Source organism: Punica granatum, chromosome 3 (assembly GCF_007655135.1).
Source record: "Punica granatum isolate Tunisia-2019 chromosome 3, ASM765513v2, whole genome shotgun sequence".
In the NCBI taxonomy this organism is placed as follows: domain Eukaryota; kingdom Viridiplantae; phylum Streptophyta; class Magnoliopsida; order Myrtales; family Lythraceae; genus Punica; species Punica granatum.
This window is the reverse complement of record NC_045129.1, coordinates 14951659-14968364: the sequence shown is the minus strand read 5'-3', so window position 1 is coordinate 14968364 and position 16706 is coordinate 14951659. Positions and strand designations below refer to the sequence as shown.

The 16706-nt window shown below is 39.6% G+C and overlaps 2 protein-coding genes and 1 long non-coding RNA gene across 5 annotated transcripts; 2 read left to right on the top strand and 1 right to left on the bottom strand.

Moving 5' to 3' along the window:
• Window positions 1-4101: 4101 nt before the first annotated feature.
• Window positions 4102-6279, top strand: LOC116200051 (protein CDI). Of its 3 annotated transcripts, none has more exons than XM_031530717.1 (2): window positions 4102-4301; window positions 5133-6279. In XM_031530717.1, the coding sequence occupies exon 2, from the start codon at window positions 5213-5215 to the stop codon at window positions 5963-5965; it is 753 nt and encodes a 250-aa protein (XP_031386577.1). In that variant the 5' UTR covers window positions 4102-4301; window positions 5133-5212; the 3' UTR covers window positions 5966-6279. The 3 variants fall into 3 exon arrangements, with proteins under 3 accessions (XP_031386577.1, XP_031386576.1, XP_031386578.1); XM_031530716.1 differs by lacking the exon at window positions 4102-4301 and adding an exon at window positions 4358-4518; XM_031530718.1 differs by lacking the exon at window positions 4102-4301 and adding an exon at window positions 4562-4834.
• Window positions 6280-8082: 1803 nt separating this feature from the next.
• On the bottom strand, window positions 8083-11587 carry LOC116200050 (D-glycerate 3-kinase, chloroplastic). Its single transcript, XM_031530714.1, has 12 exons — window positions 11284-11587; window positions 9915-10294; window positions 9736-9815; window positions 9563-9614; window positions 9438-9479; window positions 9264-9342; window positions 9146-9177; window positions 8996-9064; window positions 8816-8890; window positions 8600-8716; window positions 8471-8521; window positions 8083-8376 (listed from the first exon to the last, which is right to left on the bottom strand). Exons 1-12 carry the CDS (start codon window positions 11489-11491, stop codon window positions 8242-8244), a joined length of 1320 nt encoding a protein of 439 aa, XP_031386574.1. The 5' UTR covers window positions 11492-11587; the 3' UTR covers window positions 8083-8241.
• Window positions 11588-14605: 3018 nt separating this feature from the next.
• On the top strand, window positions 14606-16141 carry LOC116198702. The gene is made up of 2 exons (XR_004155368.1): window positions 14606-15480; window positions 15589-16141. It is a non-coding gene; the product is annotated as an uncharacterized LOC116198702 (long non-coding RNA).
• The last annotated feature ends 565 nt before the right edge of the window (window positions 16142-16706 follow it).

The following is a 16706-nucleotide window of genomic DNA, read 5'->3' as shown; positions in this document are numbered from 1 at the left end:
GATTATGATATCAAGTCTACTCTTCATCAGAACAGAAAGTGCCAAGTTGGAGATTATTTATTTCATAATTGAATTTTTCCAGTTTGATTAACCACAGTGGCACTAAGTAATTGGAACAAAGGACTTGTTTCCAACAATAAACAAAGTAGTGATTGCAGGTGAATTTCCGATCAATTGACTCCATATATGCTTTGATGGCTGAAAAAGAAAAATTCCATATGCTTTGATAGATTCTTGAGTCAGTACTGGAAAGGACTATTTGGTTTATGCGCAATGAAGATGAATAGCTGTTTGTGATTGAAAGAGCGCTGGTCTTTACTCGTAAGTTATTTTCTCTTTGGTTAGTAATCTGATTATAGGGAATGGATGTCTGATTCTTGATTTACATGTAAATGTGACGAATATGATTTTCACTATCAGCAAAAAACAATGCTTGAAATGTAAAAAGTTTAGCTGAACAAAGACATTCAGTTTACCATGCTCGCAATTATCAGATACTTGTCAAAATATACTTTCTTTTTGGGTGGGGTTAGAATGCTGCAGAAAAGCTCAAGGATGTTTTTTCTTGCAATCCCTGTATTGTACCTTAGACTTGGGCCCTTAATTCTATCAAGCATGTGACTTAATTCTTGTTCAGCAACATTGAGGAGATTAACTTCAGTTTCAACGGAGGAAAATATTCCACGTGATTGTTTCTTTTATCTTGAATTTGGCGTGCCTTTTTCTTCTTTTCTCATGAAAGGTTTCTATCGATAGTTGTTCTAATGGGATCTGAGCAGATTAGATTCCCTCGGCAGTAGAGGTGAGGAGATGTTGAGCATTAATGCTCTGCTTTAAATCTTGTTCTCTCAATGTCTATGAGCTGGGTGTTCTTCACTTTCTTTTTATTGTGCGGATTTTAGCTTAACATTTCAAGCATATCAGCTAATGGTTCAGAAGTGAGTAGCTAATATTGTTTTTATTTTCGAGTCTAGGAGCTAAGTCCTTGATTCGGGTAAGATCTTGTTTTCACCTGTTAAACTGAGGAAAAAACTTATTTGAAAATTGATGAAGTCTCTAAAATTTGGAACCCTCAAACCTGTTGTTACTGTAAATATATGGAAAGAATCTTATACTCCAAGAACATTTGTCTTATTACAAATCTGGTCTTAAGGTGGATGTGGTCGTGTGTTATTGTGGATTTACAACATATACATAGACTCCATTTTATCCTTATTTCATCAGTGCGTACAAAATTTTTGTATTTCGAGCCAGCTCTTCAAGCTCTAACCATATCGCATTGCTTCCTTCAACAACTTCTTCAAGTGCTTATATAAAAATCAAAAGTCTTATCCTTCCATTGAAGCACTCATATCTAATAAGGTACTCTGTTCTTTTATTCGTGGCTTCAAGATAAACAAATGTGGGGAAGCTTTTGAGGTGGCACAATCATCAAATAAAAAACCTCCCTTTTCCTATTGTCTAAAGTGTGCTATTACATTTGTTAAGCCTGAATAAAATTCGTACCCTTTTATTTTTAGGTAAACAAATAAGTCGAAGCCAGACATTGACATTGATCAAGAAATTCAAAAAATATTGGTCTTACTTCTAGTCTTCTTCCTTTACAGCCCACTGAAGAAATGGTGATTCACTTTCATTTGTTTTCATATAAATTTGTTTCATTTGCCAAGATTTCCTACGGTCTACACGCTCGCCCCCACTCATTCTCTTGAGTTTGTTCATGATCTTCCTTTTATTAGTTTAATCTTTTTTATTTTAGAAATTAAAAAGGCAATTTTTTATTAAAAAAATATCATGTAGACATTTTATGGAAAATTGAACGGCAAAATTATAAGAAGCAAAAAATTTAATATTAAGGAAAAATTAAACAAAAAAAAGATCTAGGATGAAAAAGGTAGTTACAAAAGGTTGAGGACCAAATTAAAATTTTCTCTAATAATAAAATTTGATAAAAGGACGAAAATAGACAAATAATCAAAGATTTTGGATGAAAATGAAGCAAAAAAAAAGTAAAATGATAGAAACAGAAAAGTATTCAAAGATATAGGATGTAAACGACAAAAAAATTTTAATAAGTCTAAAATAGAAAAGTAACCAAACCTAGAGGACTAAAAGTATAATTTCCCATATTATTTAATGTAATAACATATAAGGATATTCTTTTGAAATAACAAACTTACAAATGTTCTAACACTTCTTTTCTGTTAAAAATTTTTTTAACATTCAAACCAACATACATACATATAAGTCCCTAATTCCAACTTATAACCATTCAAAAAAGTCACGTTTTGGTAGGTGGAAACATAAGTAAAGAATGTGATTTTGGTAATTGTGGGAAAAGAAGAAAACTATGTGATTTTTCACGTAAAAATCTTTGGTCATGACATCCACGGAGGCAACTGTGTGTCATATAAACACTGCTAAAGTCTACGTTAATAAATTTGACGGGGCAATTAAATGAATTGGTAGATGGAAGTAAACTTTGTGATTTTACATGCCAAAATATAAAAGAAAAAAATGATAGATTTAGGAATTTAAGGAAAGTAATTGTATTATTATATTATTAACAATAATAATAATAATAATAATAATAATAATAATAATAATAATAATAATAATAATTCAAAAGCACCTAATAGAATTGAATCCGAGGTCCGAAGAACCAATAGAATCCCTTCCCAATTATCCCAGGGGCCGAGGACACGGTTTTTCTTTTTTTGCTGAGTGAGGACGCAGTTTTTCAGCTAAATGGGATATTTATACCCTTCCCAATTATTACGGGAAAAAGGCGCACCCGTTAATGAACTGTCTCGATTGGTTCTATTCCTTATAAATTTCTATTTCCGATCAAGGGAAATGTATTACTTTTAACCCATTAACTTTGGTTATTTTTCTATTTTCGTCTACTTTTTTTTTTTCCTATCTTCACCCATTACCTTTTATCCATTTTCTATTTCTCTCCTTTAGTAACTCCTTTAGTAACTTTTATCATCAAATAAGCTGAGTTGGCTGTCCATGTAAAAAAAAAAAAAAAAGAGTATAAATGATACGTGGCACATACACAGCCCTCAACTACACCCTGACCCTTGCCTACATTTATCTTTATTATCTCCATTTCGAACAGAGTCCTCTGTTCAACCATGTCCTCATCGTCTTCTCCCTTCTCTCTTTGTCGATTTGCTCTACAATGTGAATATGAGAATATTTTGAGACCTTAACTGTTTCTTACCCTTCTCTTTGAGTTTGAGAAATTTCAAGCCTTAATGGATCTTAATCTTCTCTCTGTTCAAATGTGTTCCCATGCTCTTTCTACTTGTTTCTTTGTTGGGCAGTGGATTTGAGGAATTTTAACGCATGCATGCTTCTTGTATCTCTCTCTGAGAGAAGTTGGGCCAAAGTTGGGTCAAAATTAGAGTTTAGCTTGACAAGTTTGTGACAATTGAGGTGGGGAGCTCACAGAGGGTGGGGGATGAGATATATTCTAGCTAGGTCCCACAATTTTGTGCAAGCCAGCTTAACATAACAGAAAAGGTCATGGAAGGAGGAAAAGAAAAAACTCGTCAAAGGTATAGGACTGAATTAGAAAAGGAACCAAAGGTAGTGGGTGAAAATAGAAAATAAAATAGAAAGTGGACGGAAACAGAAACGTAGTCAAAGCTAATGGGTTAAAAGTATGCTTTTTTTTTTTCCTTCAGATCAAATACTACGTTTGAACAAGTGAAGCGATCTGAAATTTGTTTTAAGGTAGTCATCTATGTTCTTATAATTTCACAGTTATAAATTCCCACGGTTGGAAAAAGCTGGAGTTCGAATATTGTATTTCACTGAGGAGCCACTGCTCCCCTTATTAAACTAGACCAACGCGAACGATCCGCTCGAACTTCCTGTCGGGAAATATAATAATCACGTTGATGCAACCCATGGAAATAGCGGGTTTGTTTTTGGGCGCCAGAGTGAATGAGTAAAAACCAAACGTATCGGAGTAAAAAGAGGGGTCGATACTCCCACGGGATTGCCAATTTGATTTATCGTTTGAGGAAGCATTGATTTGATTCACATATACATATATATATATATATATATTATATATTGTGAAAAAGCAGTGACCCGACCAGACTGGACTTCCATATATATATATATATATCTCTCTCTCTCTCTGTCGGCAGGGGATCCCTTCCATCCGTACCGTCAGCTTCAGTCAGCCACGGCCATCGCCATTGATTTATCCATCCAAATCCATGACAGTAAACCAACGGCCAGCGCCCCCCGTCCAATCCATCCCCCATTTCCCGGCCGCTCCGGTAAATCCTCTCTCTCTCTCTCTTCCCTTCCACCGTCAAGATTTGGTCTTTCTCTTTCTCTCTCTAGAGCCTCATATATATAGAGAGCGTAAATATAGAGCGCGATCTCAGACCTCTCATTCCCTCTTCCCCTGCCCCTGCCCGAATATCTCTCTCTCTCTCTCTCTCTCTCTCTCTCTCTCTCTCTCTCTCTCTCTGTTGTTCGCGCGCTTTCCAGGTACATTCTCCTCCTATCCGAGATCTGACCGATCTTTCCCACGAACCTGCTTGCTCTGTTGTTGTCAATGCATTTTCTTTACGTTGGTCTGCACTTCTCTTGAGTCCCACCCGATTCGAGTGTAATGCGTGCGGGAATTTCCTGGTTGATTGATTCCGTCGTTGCCCAGATTTGTCATTTCGTTCGAGAAATCAGTGATAATGAGTTTCGCGGCGTGATCTGCCTCGGTTGCCCCGCGTGCTCTCGCGTCTGTTGTGGGGAATTTCTTTGATTCTGATCTGTTTATGTCCATCACTCGCTCAATTCCATGTCGGCGGTGAGATTTGAATTTCGTTCTAAATTGATTGATGGTAATGCGTGTGGTTTTAGCTGACTTGGGTGCAATGCGTGTTGTGATTGCTGGTTTGGACCTGTTGGGATCATGGCAACTTGAAAGCGATATGTGATGGTCACCCATATCTGTCGATGCTGCATGTTTTTAGTCTTGGTTTTTTCTAAACCAGATCCAGGAAGATCTTTTCTTGCATCTTCTCCTTCTTCACTGCTTGATCTCTCGCCGGATAAAAGTGCTTTTTTCAATTTCGGAATGACAATCCCTCACATTGCCATTTCAGGTTATCCCCGAGCAAAACTGAAAGTCAGAGGCTTCCGTTCTCAAAATATACCCTGGGATTCCTGCTGAAGTTTGATCATCATGAGCTCTGAAATGAATGGTGTGACAGCTAACGGTCATGAGAAGCCCTTCAAGATCTTTATCGGGTATGATCCGCGTGAGGACATCGCTTATGAGGTCTGTCGCTACTCTCTGCTAAAGCGGGCATCCATCCCCATCGAGATCATACCTATCAAGCAATCTGAATTGAGGAAGAGCGGCCTCTACTGGCGTGAGAGAGGGAAGCTTGAGAGCACTGAGTTCTCCTTCTCTCGGTTCTTGACCCCACATCTGGCCAACTATGAGGGTTGGGCAATGTTTGTGGACTGTGACTTCCTGTATCTTGCAGATATCAAGGAACTGAGGGACCTTGTTGATGACAAATATGCCATAATGTGCGTTCAGCATGACTATGCCCCTAAAGAGACCACAAAGATGGACGGGGCAGTTCAAACAGTTTACCCGAGAAAGAACTGGTCATCCATGGTCCTGTACAATTGCAGGCATCCCAAGAACAAGATCTTGACACCTGAGGTCGTAAACAAGGAGACAGGCGCTTTTCTTCACAGGTTCCAATGGCTCGATGACAGTGAGATTGGTGAAGTCCCATTTGTTTGGAACTTTCTTGTGGGTCACAACAAGGTTGTCGAGAATGATAAGAGCACCTTCCCGAAAGCCATACATTACACTCTTGGTGGTCCGTGGTTCGAGGCCTGGAAAGACTGTGAGTTTGGAGATCTATGGCTGAATGAATTGGAGGAGTACAAGAAGGCTGGGAAGAACAAAGTAGAGTAGGCATTGGGTTTGCTCAAAGACCACAATTGGCTCTCTATCATGTATTGTTTGAGTTAGCTTTCTCATTGTTTGAGAATGCAGGTTATTCTAGTGAGATGTATATGTTAATTGGTTTTAGGCATATGCCACATTTGTGTTGTTGTGGCCGAGTGTTATTCTTATTTTTTAGCCAGATATGGCACCATTTATCTGTATCCCTTTCACACGGAAGCTTTGCTTCCTTTCTCTCTTAGAAATAAATAACATCAAAAATCTGCTTTTGCTTGTATTGCTTTATTATTGCTCGTTATGGAAGCAGACTGGTTGGTGGTGCCTGTGATCCTTTTCAATTGATATCTGCTATGAATTCCCTTTATTGTTACGGTCTTCTGAGGATGTGGAAGCAGTTGAGCCGTGGATGCAATTAAAGCTTTATCCTCGGAAATTCAAAAGATTATTTTGGTTTATCTGCAGGGCGTAGACGATCTCTCTCTGATTAGATAACTAAGCTGATTCTCGACGCAGGTGATCAGTGTATGATGAATTTGTTATAGCAGGAATCATTGTGGATGCCTTGCCTCCTGCACCCATGTTGCTTCAGCATGTTACCAGTCTAGTGTAGGATTCATTTCTTTTTTTAGTTCTCTCGTTAGCTTCCAAGTTTATTGGCATTTCCACTCCGGGTTTCGGTTGAAGATAAATGTTTTTCGCGTCACCATCAACCTGAGAACTGAAATTTGGCTTTATGATCAGGTTAAAGCACGTTCTGCATTGCTGTCATGTGAGGTGGGCCTGTGAAGAGGACAGAGCAACCGCTCTGTTTAAATGCGAAGAAAATATATCTTGGTAGGTTCGCGATCAAAACCAAAATCTCTGAAGCGTATCTCTCAACTTGGATGCACCCTAGGATGTCCTGGTTTCATTCATGTTGTCAGATATCTACAAGAGAGTAGATTTGTCATTTGCACTATGTGAGACTCGAGGATGACACTATATTCCTTCGTTCTGAATTGAACTCGAGCTACTTGGTGGAGTTTTTGTTTGAGGGTCAAAATTTGATGGAGCAATTGCCCTGGATTGTTGTTTAAACCATAGAAATAATGTACTGCGGAGGCTGTAAATCTGTTGGAATCTACAGAAAACGTGACACATGAGATACTGTGGTTCATGTCCTAGTGATCATGTCGAATCCGTAAGCAAATCGTTTCTTGTCGGAATTGTAAAGTTTGGATGGGGATGAGAATGTGCCCAATAGGTTTCTTTGGTTGATCTGCCTTTGGTGGGTCTTACATAGAGGCAATTTCTTAAGGCTGGCATATCACATGATTGAGGGAAAGCAATTAAAGAAAACGAATGAATGTGAGAGAGAGAGAGAGAGAGAGAGAGAGAGAGAGATGGTCCTTTACCAATTTCAACTAACAAATTAAGTGTGTAGATAAGGTCAGCGAGCTACTTCATAACTATAAGAACGCTTCCGCACCGTTCGTTTCCAGACCAGTACCACTTTGTTTCTCGAATCTCATTGATACGTTCGCCTTGTGAAGAAGAGGAAGAGGACATGGATGCACCAGTTAATCAAGAGATGTCCTACAAGGATCATATTCAGAGGCGCAAGGAGGAGAAAGGTTGCCTCTATGCTTGGTGAGTAGATGTTCCATCTCATCCTCCTCTCCCCGATCATTTCCGTCCTAAATATCAAACTATATTATCAGAAAATGGAAATTTTGTCACTGAAATAAAGAATAATCTATGTGGATTTAGATGATATGAAGTTGATAATCTGCCATGGGAATTTGTATTCTGCAGTCTGTTTTCACTGTGCTGCTGCTGTTGCTGTTTCGAGACCTGTGAATGCTGCTTGCAGACTATCTGTTGCTGCCTGTAAGGCTACTCGACAAAGGGATCCCTCATGTGTGCACGACGAAATTCACAAATTTGCTCTCTCCATTCATCTGTATGTGCTCGAGTGGTAGTTTATGTATGATAAGTTCGATCTGCTTTATGCAAATGGTAAGGTTTTAGATTACTGGGTGAATGTTTGACAGATATTGCTGTCAAATTCTTTTCTCATGTTTCAGATATGCGAGGGTGGTTCATATTCATGAGCTCTGTACTGTGTTGATGATGAATATCATGAATTCGATGCAAGGATCCGCTTAGAAGCGAAATTTATTATTTCACGGGTTACTAAAAATTTACATGTACGGTCCGTTTCATGAGGGAACCAAATAAACGAAAATTTGGGACCTTGAAAGGAAACAAAATCCTAAGCAACACTAGATTAACTGCAAAGCTCTCTAAAATGGGTTTCTCCCTTCATCAATCTCGATAACGAGAAGCCGCTCAGGATCAGACCCGTTCGGTCCTCCGGAATAGAGGGCTGGAAGGTAAGCATTGTATGCTGGAAGATATCGAGAAACGAAGTCTCTAACCTGCAAAATTTATCGAGTTAAAGAAATTTTCAGTTTCAGAAAATCTGAAAATTTGTCGAACCACTCAAATCATACAGCAGGAAAGGAAAGGTACCTCCTCATCCGACATCCCGGGTAATCCCTCGTTTCTCATGGCAACTTCCGCCTAAAGATTTTCAAGTGAACAACTTTAAAAAATGCCATAATAATAGTAGTCACTAGGCTCACTTGTAGATGAACTTACTTGTAAACGCCATTCAAAGACGCAGCTTGGGTCCTGAATCTTAATGACAATCCAAGCCTCTACAAATTTATCCCATGCTTCATAGTAAGCTTCGAGGTTTCTATTTACCGCCTCTAGCTGTTAGAAACAAGATGAAGTCGAACCGAATCAAACATTGTATGAGACTGAAAGAACAGAACAGCTCCTAGCCTGATTTCTTCAAATTGTCTATTGAACCTGAGGATCGACAGCTTTGACAACACTTGCTGGTTGAGGCTTAAACCCGAGCATCCAACCTTCAAAGAGAACTACCTAAACGACCATCCCAAAGCACCCTAATCAATCAATCAAATAAAAGATCCCTGTAAAAGTCCTATGAAACCTGCCAAGTTGCTACTTCGGGTATTATTCTCTTACTGTAAGTGGGCCTTCTATTTCAGGCCATACTGATGGGTCAGCTCGATCACCTCTCCCTTTATGAGCAGACTGTATAAGAAAGCATGTGATTCAGGAAAGACAAATTTGACGAACAAAAAAAGAAGCAGTTGTCCTGTCTTGTCTGCTTACTTTATCATATCGGGGTAGCTTCATTTTCATGCCTGAACAATCCAAGCAGCTCAACTTCAGTTAAAACGTTGAGTGGAAGAACTGGATAAGAACAGTTTGATCAATAATAGTTCCTTACCTTCCTTGGTCAATTTAGTGACACCAGTCAATGTTTCAATTGAAAAAGGGAGATCATGAGTTCCCGCATTTCCCCGGAACTGAAGAGAAGAGCAGAAAAGATCAGTCTCCAAATTACTTCAGACATTTGTGTCGCCCAGGCTTAGAAGCCATTTCAGGACTGTAGTTACATTACCTCCAAAAGGGCGTTACCCGGATTTTCTTCCCTCACTTTAGCCTGCAATTCCAGAGGAACCAAGCATGAAACAACGCCACCATTGAGACGATGAGATTTTTCAAATTCCACAAAGGAAATATCACCTGACTCTCTGCTGTCAAATAGAAATCATCTATCGATAATGTTGCAGACTTCCTGAGATTTGATGGCATCTAAGCAATGTTAACATCTATATGTGGATCTCTTGAACAGATAATTGACTTGTGGAATAATAGAATTGTGAGAAATTAGCATAATAATGCCACATATGTGCTACCTGCCTGTGACTCGGAAAAGATAGTTGAGCGCAAACACAAGAGTCGTCTTTCCACAACCTTGAGGTGCACTAAAACCAATCTGCAACCAGAAAAATGTAAAGGTGATCTCTCAAACCACCGACTTCTAGAATTTTTTCCTAGCACGGGCCCATAATGAACACTCAAAGATGCATCATACCACTAAAGGAGGCGCATCCTCTACGTCCTTGAACTTCGATTGGTGCTTGGCAATTTGATCCTCACACCACAAGAAGACAGGTACATAGTAGTGGTAAAACCGAACTTTCTCAGGAACCGTGAGGCAGAGCTCGTTGACCTGAAAGAGCCGACAGAGATGCAACCCATATGCGAGCCATTTATCAATGGACTCAGCCACCTTTTCTTTGGTCAGACCCACCTTGCTCAAAAGAGGGCCCAAGCATATGAAATCGAAGAGGTCCTCCACGGACGAAACTTGAGCAGGTGTTGAAGGGAAGACGCAATATATCAGGCCTTGCCTCTGCAGGAGATGTGTTGTAGAGGTTCTCGACCATGGGGATCTGCTGCTAGGAAGAATTCCTGAATGTAAGGGATCGGAGTTGTCAAGAAGAGGCTGACTGGACTAAGTACAGAGTATTGCAACCAGTTAGCTATATTAACATAGTCTCAAGTGCGTCCATTTTGTTATCCCTTTTCGTTTCATTTCTTCATTTCCCAGAGAGAACAAAAGAAAAACCCTCTGCTCTATCAAAACAGCAACTATAATCAGATCAAATCTTCGCGTACCTTTTCTTTTAAGAATTTAATTAATAAATCGAAGAGAGAAAACATGAGCTAAGCGACAGAACACTGTCGAGAGCACAACTAAAACCTTCCATATTATGAACCTCAAACTGACTCGAATCAGCAATAATGGGACAAAGTGGTAGCTGTTATCTTCAAAACATCACCGATATTATCGTTCCCTTATTTATGTTTTCTTTTCAACTCAACTACCGATAGAATATGGTCTCATGTGGAGATTGCAGCAGCTTAGAACCAGAAATCAAATCTTATAAGAAGAATCAAAGTTCTCCAAGCCAACATTCAACTTTAATAGAAAAGTCGTATCTTGTACAGCTCAACACTCCGAAGCAGATGAAACATATCAGTTCCATTTTAACCGACTAACATTATCCTCCAATTGTTCACATTCGTCTCTAACTTTTCAAATCTGTTTGCACAATCCATTTACCAGAAGCTTAAGCTAAAGGCATTGGAAATGGACTTTCTACCCACTTTCGAGTGCTTTTCTCAATAAATCTGCTCACTCTTTCAACATTTGCCATTGGTTTTGGTGTGGATGTCGAATTCGTGAAAATCAAATAACATGCCATATCCCGCGATTAAACTCATAGATGACTCAGAAAAACTACTCAATTCAGCGTCCTCAAGCATCACACCACCCAATCACCCAACAGAGAAATTCAAGCAGAGCTGAACCCAAATTCCTCAGTGACCACGAAACAGAGGATGCTGATTGCTGGTAGTCAGAGCAAGACAAATGATGCAGGAGCAGAGAGAAATACCCGATCGTGGGAGATGGGTATGCGAGATGGGAGAGCTCTTGGGCTTCTTGTGATGCGAGAAGAGAGAAGATGACACAGCGGAGACGTGAACAGAGTGAAGCCTGTCGCCATGGGTGCAGGACGAAGAAGAAGAAGTAGAGCCCAAGCTTCCATGGCAGCAAAGAGCCACCAAGGACGAGGAGGCTGGCAGCACATTCAAAGCCCCCATCTCTCTCCCTCTCACTGTCTCCCTCCCTCCCTATACACACTGCCTCTCTATGAAGCCTTTCAAGAGTCCTGTAGGAAAGAAAATCCTGCGAGCGGGTTAAGATAAGCGATGACGAGGGAGTGGCGTTGGCTGCCTTGCGAAGCTTCTTCCTTATTTATTTTATTTAAGAAAATTACGTCATGTGCCTTATAATTTAACATTTTTAAATTTATTTTATACTTTAAAAAGTATTAAATATATGTAATGATTAATATTTTTTTCCAAATCTATCCCGGTGTTATATATTTCGTTAATAAAACGTTAGTAGGCTCCAAATCTATCTATGATTCTAAATTTTTTTTCAAATCTATCATATGGATTTAAATTTTTTCCTCAAATTTTTTTCATAATTTTAATTTTTTTTCAAATCTATCCCGAATAAAAGTACACATTGACAAAATCGTTAAACTTTAACGGAGATATAACGGCACGATAGATTTGAAAAAAAAATGTAAACCGTGAAATAAATTTGACATTTTTTAAAGTATATGATAAATTTAAAAAAAAAAAGATTAAATTATGATATCGGGATAAAACCCCTTTTGCTTATTTATTTATTTATTGTTCCCTTTCTTTTGCGGGGTGGAAAAGACGAGCCGAATTGGGACAAAAATTCTTTTGTGGTCTGTTTTCTTACGTTTTCCATTGAGGTCCCAATTGGATTTGGCTTCCATCGTCTCGTCTAGTGGTTCCTTTTCGGAACCACTAGACGATGATGATCCGACCAAATTAGAAACTCGGGATACGGAAAATATTCACGATTTCAATTCATTCATTCTCACGTGCAGGTTTAAATTTTATTTTATTTTTTAATCAGTATGTACAAGTTTTTTTTTTCCCGGTGGAAAAGGAGGCTAAACGCCTGAGTATGTACAGGTTTAACATTATTATACACGTGCTGCTGTAGCCAAAGAAAACGCTAGGAATGCTAATTACAGAGAATGAAGTCGGTAAAAAAAATGGGAAAGTATACCGCTGATGATTCAATCAATCAAGGGAGCTTAATTGGGAAAATACTGATCCTTCTATAGTCTTTCTCATCAGTACTATCGCCTCAAGTTGGAGCATGAATGATATTGTGTAAACGACCAAATTACCAAGCAAGAATTGAAACCTGTCTTTGCCAAGAGCTTTTGTTGTCGTGTAGGCACATGCTCTGCAACAATATTCTTGGTCAGGAGATGCTCACGAATAGGGAGATAATCTATTTCTATGTATTTAGTTCGCTCGTGAAATACCTGCAATATGAAATGCGGCTTGATATTCACAATATAGCTTCATAGGCTGCTTATGATCCACTCCAAGTGACTTGAGGAAACTGTTCGAGAAGACTAACTCGCTCGTGGTTGCAGCCATCAATCTATATTATGCTTTAGCTGTGGATCGCGAGACAACTATCTATTTCTTGGTTCTTCAAGAGAGGATATCCTCCCAAAGTCACAAAATATCCTGTTATGGAGCACCTAGCTGTAACATCCCAAATTTTTCACGTGAATCACGTGTGCATTTTTCCAACCTTCACTGCATTTGTTTACTGAATGATCATTATAATTTTTATTTGATTATTTAATTATAAAGATAAGATTAAGAAATCAACTTTCCATGTGTCCTTCTTCCTGAGACTTGCTTGCATAATTCTGATGTGTCTCTCTTCCCCGGGGGCCAATAAGTTTTCTCCACTTTCACTGCCTTCTTTTATGCTTCCCTCATGTATCGTCTTCTCTATTCATCCTTCCATTCAGATTTCAAAATAGGGAGAGGGGTCAAGAATGGAGAGGAACTGGGAGTGATTTGAGTGAAAAAAAAAAATCAATTATTGTTTGATGTTTCTGGATTTGAGGAGTGATCAATGTGAGTAACATATTCCTAACCTAATATTTTTATCGTGATTATAGTCAGTTTATTATAACTGTATTGTTATGGTCCTATCAGTGTTACAGATCATGTATGTATTTTATACGATCGATTATAATGATATTTGGAAATGAGCAGTTTGGTTTTGAATTGTATAACTGAGATTGATGAGAATTGATGAGTTTTGTGGCGTCTTTAACCAGTCGAAAGCCGAGCAATAGGAAAGGGTTGTCTGGAACAGAGAGGCTGTCAGTGTGGAGTTGCCACTACTGTTGAGAGTTGGGAATGGACACAAGAACGATTTGAGTTCTGGAAGTCTCGACGATATTTTTATAATATTACTGAACTCATACTATAATTCGGATAGTTTAGGTTGTGGTTATTTACTGGACGTCAAGCTCACTCACCAAAATTTATTCTCTCAGCTGTTTTATAGGTTAGAATGGCAGTGGAACTGTGGCATTTTTCGGGATTTTGATTTGTGTGATTGAAAATTCATTTGTTTTTATTGACCTTTATTGTGTAAAAATTTCAGATTTTACACTAGTCATGAGACATTTTTCCCAATAAGAGTCGTAATAAGCCAGTAACGTTAGGTTGAGCAATATGCCTTGCCCTATTGTGTGCTCGATATATAGAAGAACTCTCATAGCAGCTTCCCATTGTGGGGGGGGGGGGGGGGGGGGGGGGGGGGGGGGGGGGTTACCGACAATGAGGGGGAAGAGGGTTAGCCCACACTAACCACCCAACCCCCAATCAACATCTCTGGCGCGGTCTGAGCTGGCTGCAACGTCAATCGCGAGGGTTGGGTTGGGAGTAGGGGGAGGCAGAGGTGCTCCCACCCCCTTCTCCTATCCCAATTCGATTTTTTTTTTTTTCAAGTTTATGTTTTTTTATTTAATTTAATTTGTTTTGAGTCCCACAAGGTACCATCTGTGCAAATTTTCCCAAAAAAAGGTTGCATCGTCAGCTTTTCATCCATATTTTAACAGAATATAGACTACATGCTGTGGTGTGAAAAAAATTTAACTTTTCGTGCTATATGGTGAAACTTTTCGATTTGTGCTGCAGCATGAAATTTTTTTGCATTTTCATGCTTTATAGTGAAATTATTTTGATTTGTATTAAACTGTGTTGTACGGTATCATTTTCGTGTATCAAACAATGAACATGTGAGAAAATCACAGCATAAATCATATCCTTCAAATGCCCCATCGCAAGCAAAATTTGGAACATAAAGCGTGTCCATTAGAAACAAATTAGGTCCTATCTTGACATAACCAGTCTGGTCACCATAAACACATTGCTCATCGGCTACTCTAACTGGGATACAATCGGTCAATCGGAACAAAATTAATCAACAGTTACGTGTACAGTCGCCCTAGTGTCTAGAATCCAACTCGAGCTGTTCCGATGGGAAAAAGAAATCATACCAGCAAAGTTGGATGTGTTCTCTGCAGGATTGAGAAGTGCAAGCAGCTTCTGAACCTGTTTGAATGAGTCAGCACCGCCGCCTCCTTGTGCGAAGACTCTCCTGCATCTGCATCATGAGCTGATAAAGCAACGTGACGCTGTGCACCCTGCTTTAGTCCCGAAGATTGCTGGACGTGCGAATAATTCTGCCATTTCCCGCTGGATTGATTCTGCTTCACTCCTCCATCCGAGCCAACCCCATCTCGTGCAAAAGCTGCCTTCCTCTGTTGTTCCCAGTCGACTGGATAGCCTATTAACTGGAAGCAATCTGACTTTTCTGGTGGCTTGGTTTGCCTCAGTGTCGCAAAGGCAGCAGCTTCCACAGCACGTCCACTTGTCCTCATCTTTTGAAGTTCCTCCGGTATAACCATGGAGTATACTCGAGCCAATGGTGGAACTGGGTCAAAAGTTAATACCTCGGATCACAGGGTCCCGAAGGTTTTGCTATTCAAGCCCAGGATAAACTGATGAACCTTCTCGATTTCCTTCTCCGGCGCATATTCCTGTGCAGCAAAGCATGTGCATCGTGGAACATTCAACTAGTCGTCGAGTTCATCCCACAAAGCTTTCATCCTGGTATAATACTCCGCAACGGTGAGGCCTTCTTGCCGTAGAGTACTCAGGTCAGCCTTGATTTGCTGAACCCAGCTTGTATTTCCATGCGAAGATCGCTGTTTGAGGTCATTCCACATGGCTTGCTCACTATCTGTGTTGGCCACACTCGCCTGCAGACTTCCATCTAGTGAATTAAAGATCCACGCAATCAGTATGGAATCGCACACCTCCCATGCTCCGCTCAGGGACGTGCCTTCTTTTGACTTAGGGGTACTCCCATCGATGAAGCTGATCTTATTCTTCGCTCACGGGGCATTCAGCATTGCCTTTGACCATGTCGGATAATTTGTTCCAGTGAGGCAGCAAGTCATCCAGACATGTGTCCGGGCTATCCGAGCTGCTGAGGTAGCAAAGTGAAGTAACGTCTGTTGGCTTGACATCTCACATGGCAGCACAGAGGCTAGGAGCTTAACTGGGAAAATATACTGATCATTCTAAGTCTTCCTCCTCAATACAAATTATTTTCTTTCCTCCACTTCCTTTTCCCTTTGTACTCCAATTCGTACATATTGAACAACCTCCGATAATGTCGAGATTTGGGGCCGGTGTAATTGAAATCGACTCAGGTCATGATCCAGCTTGAGCGAGGATCCTCTGCTTGGTATTGTATGATTCCTCTTTGGGAATTGCTTCTCTACTTGAAGTTTGCTCATGTGACAAAAGAGTTTATTGTTCTTCTCACTTTGTCGAGTTTGAGTCTCATTGAGAAGTTTGTGCCGCGTAATTCTTACAAATGCGTTGAATCAAATATACATGGGTCTGCTTGAAGGGCAAATGGTAATAAGATGTTTCTTTTTTTTTTCTTCTTTTTTTTCTGAATTGGAAGCCCAATACAAGAAAATTCATTAAAATTTGAGGAACAATATGTAAATTTATGTAAAATATTTAGGCTCCTCAACTCCCTCTGTTCATCCTTGAACAAGCATATGATAGACTTTTCTTTTCTTCCCTCTCTAAAGGTAATGAGAATCCATTCCGTAACAAAAGCCAATACAAAAGCGGAAAAATGCCCAAGAGAAAGATTATACGAATAGGACGAAATACCACAGGTCCGACGAAAAAATTACAAAGGAAACTAGAAATGTTAAACACATCAAATGAGCACAAGTCTAGTCATATTCTGGACCTTATACAACCATTTTATACTAACCCAAGTGAAAACTAGGGAGGAGATCCTCAATGTAGTCCATAATCCGTATCAAATTCTACTTCTTGTGGTACCCCGAGGGAGCCA

What these genes read in the sequence shown, in the direction of transcription:
- LOC116200050 (XM_031530714.1), bottom strand. Translation starts at nt 11,491, where the DNA reads ATGGGGGCTTTGAATGTGCTGCCAGCCTCCTCGTCCTTGGTGGCTCTT. An exon ending in AGGATGCGCCTCCTTTAGTG is followed by an intron (nt 9,816 to 9,914) that starts GTATGATGCATC and finishes TTCTGGTTGCAG; the next exon opens with ATTGGTTTTAGTGCACCTCA. An exon ending in AAATAGAAGGCCCACTTACA is followed by an intron (nt 8,891 to 8,995) that starts GTAAGAGAATAA and finishes ATGGTCGTTTAG; the next exon opens with GTAGTTCTCTTTGAAGGTTG.
- LOC116200051 (XM_031530717.1), top strand. Translation starts at nt 5,213, where the DNA reads ATGAGCTCTGAAATGAATGGTGTGACAGCTAACGGTCATGAGAAGCCC.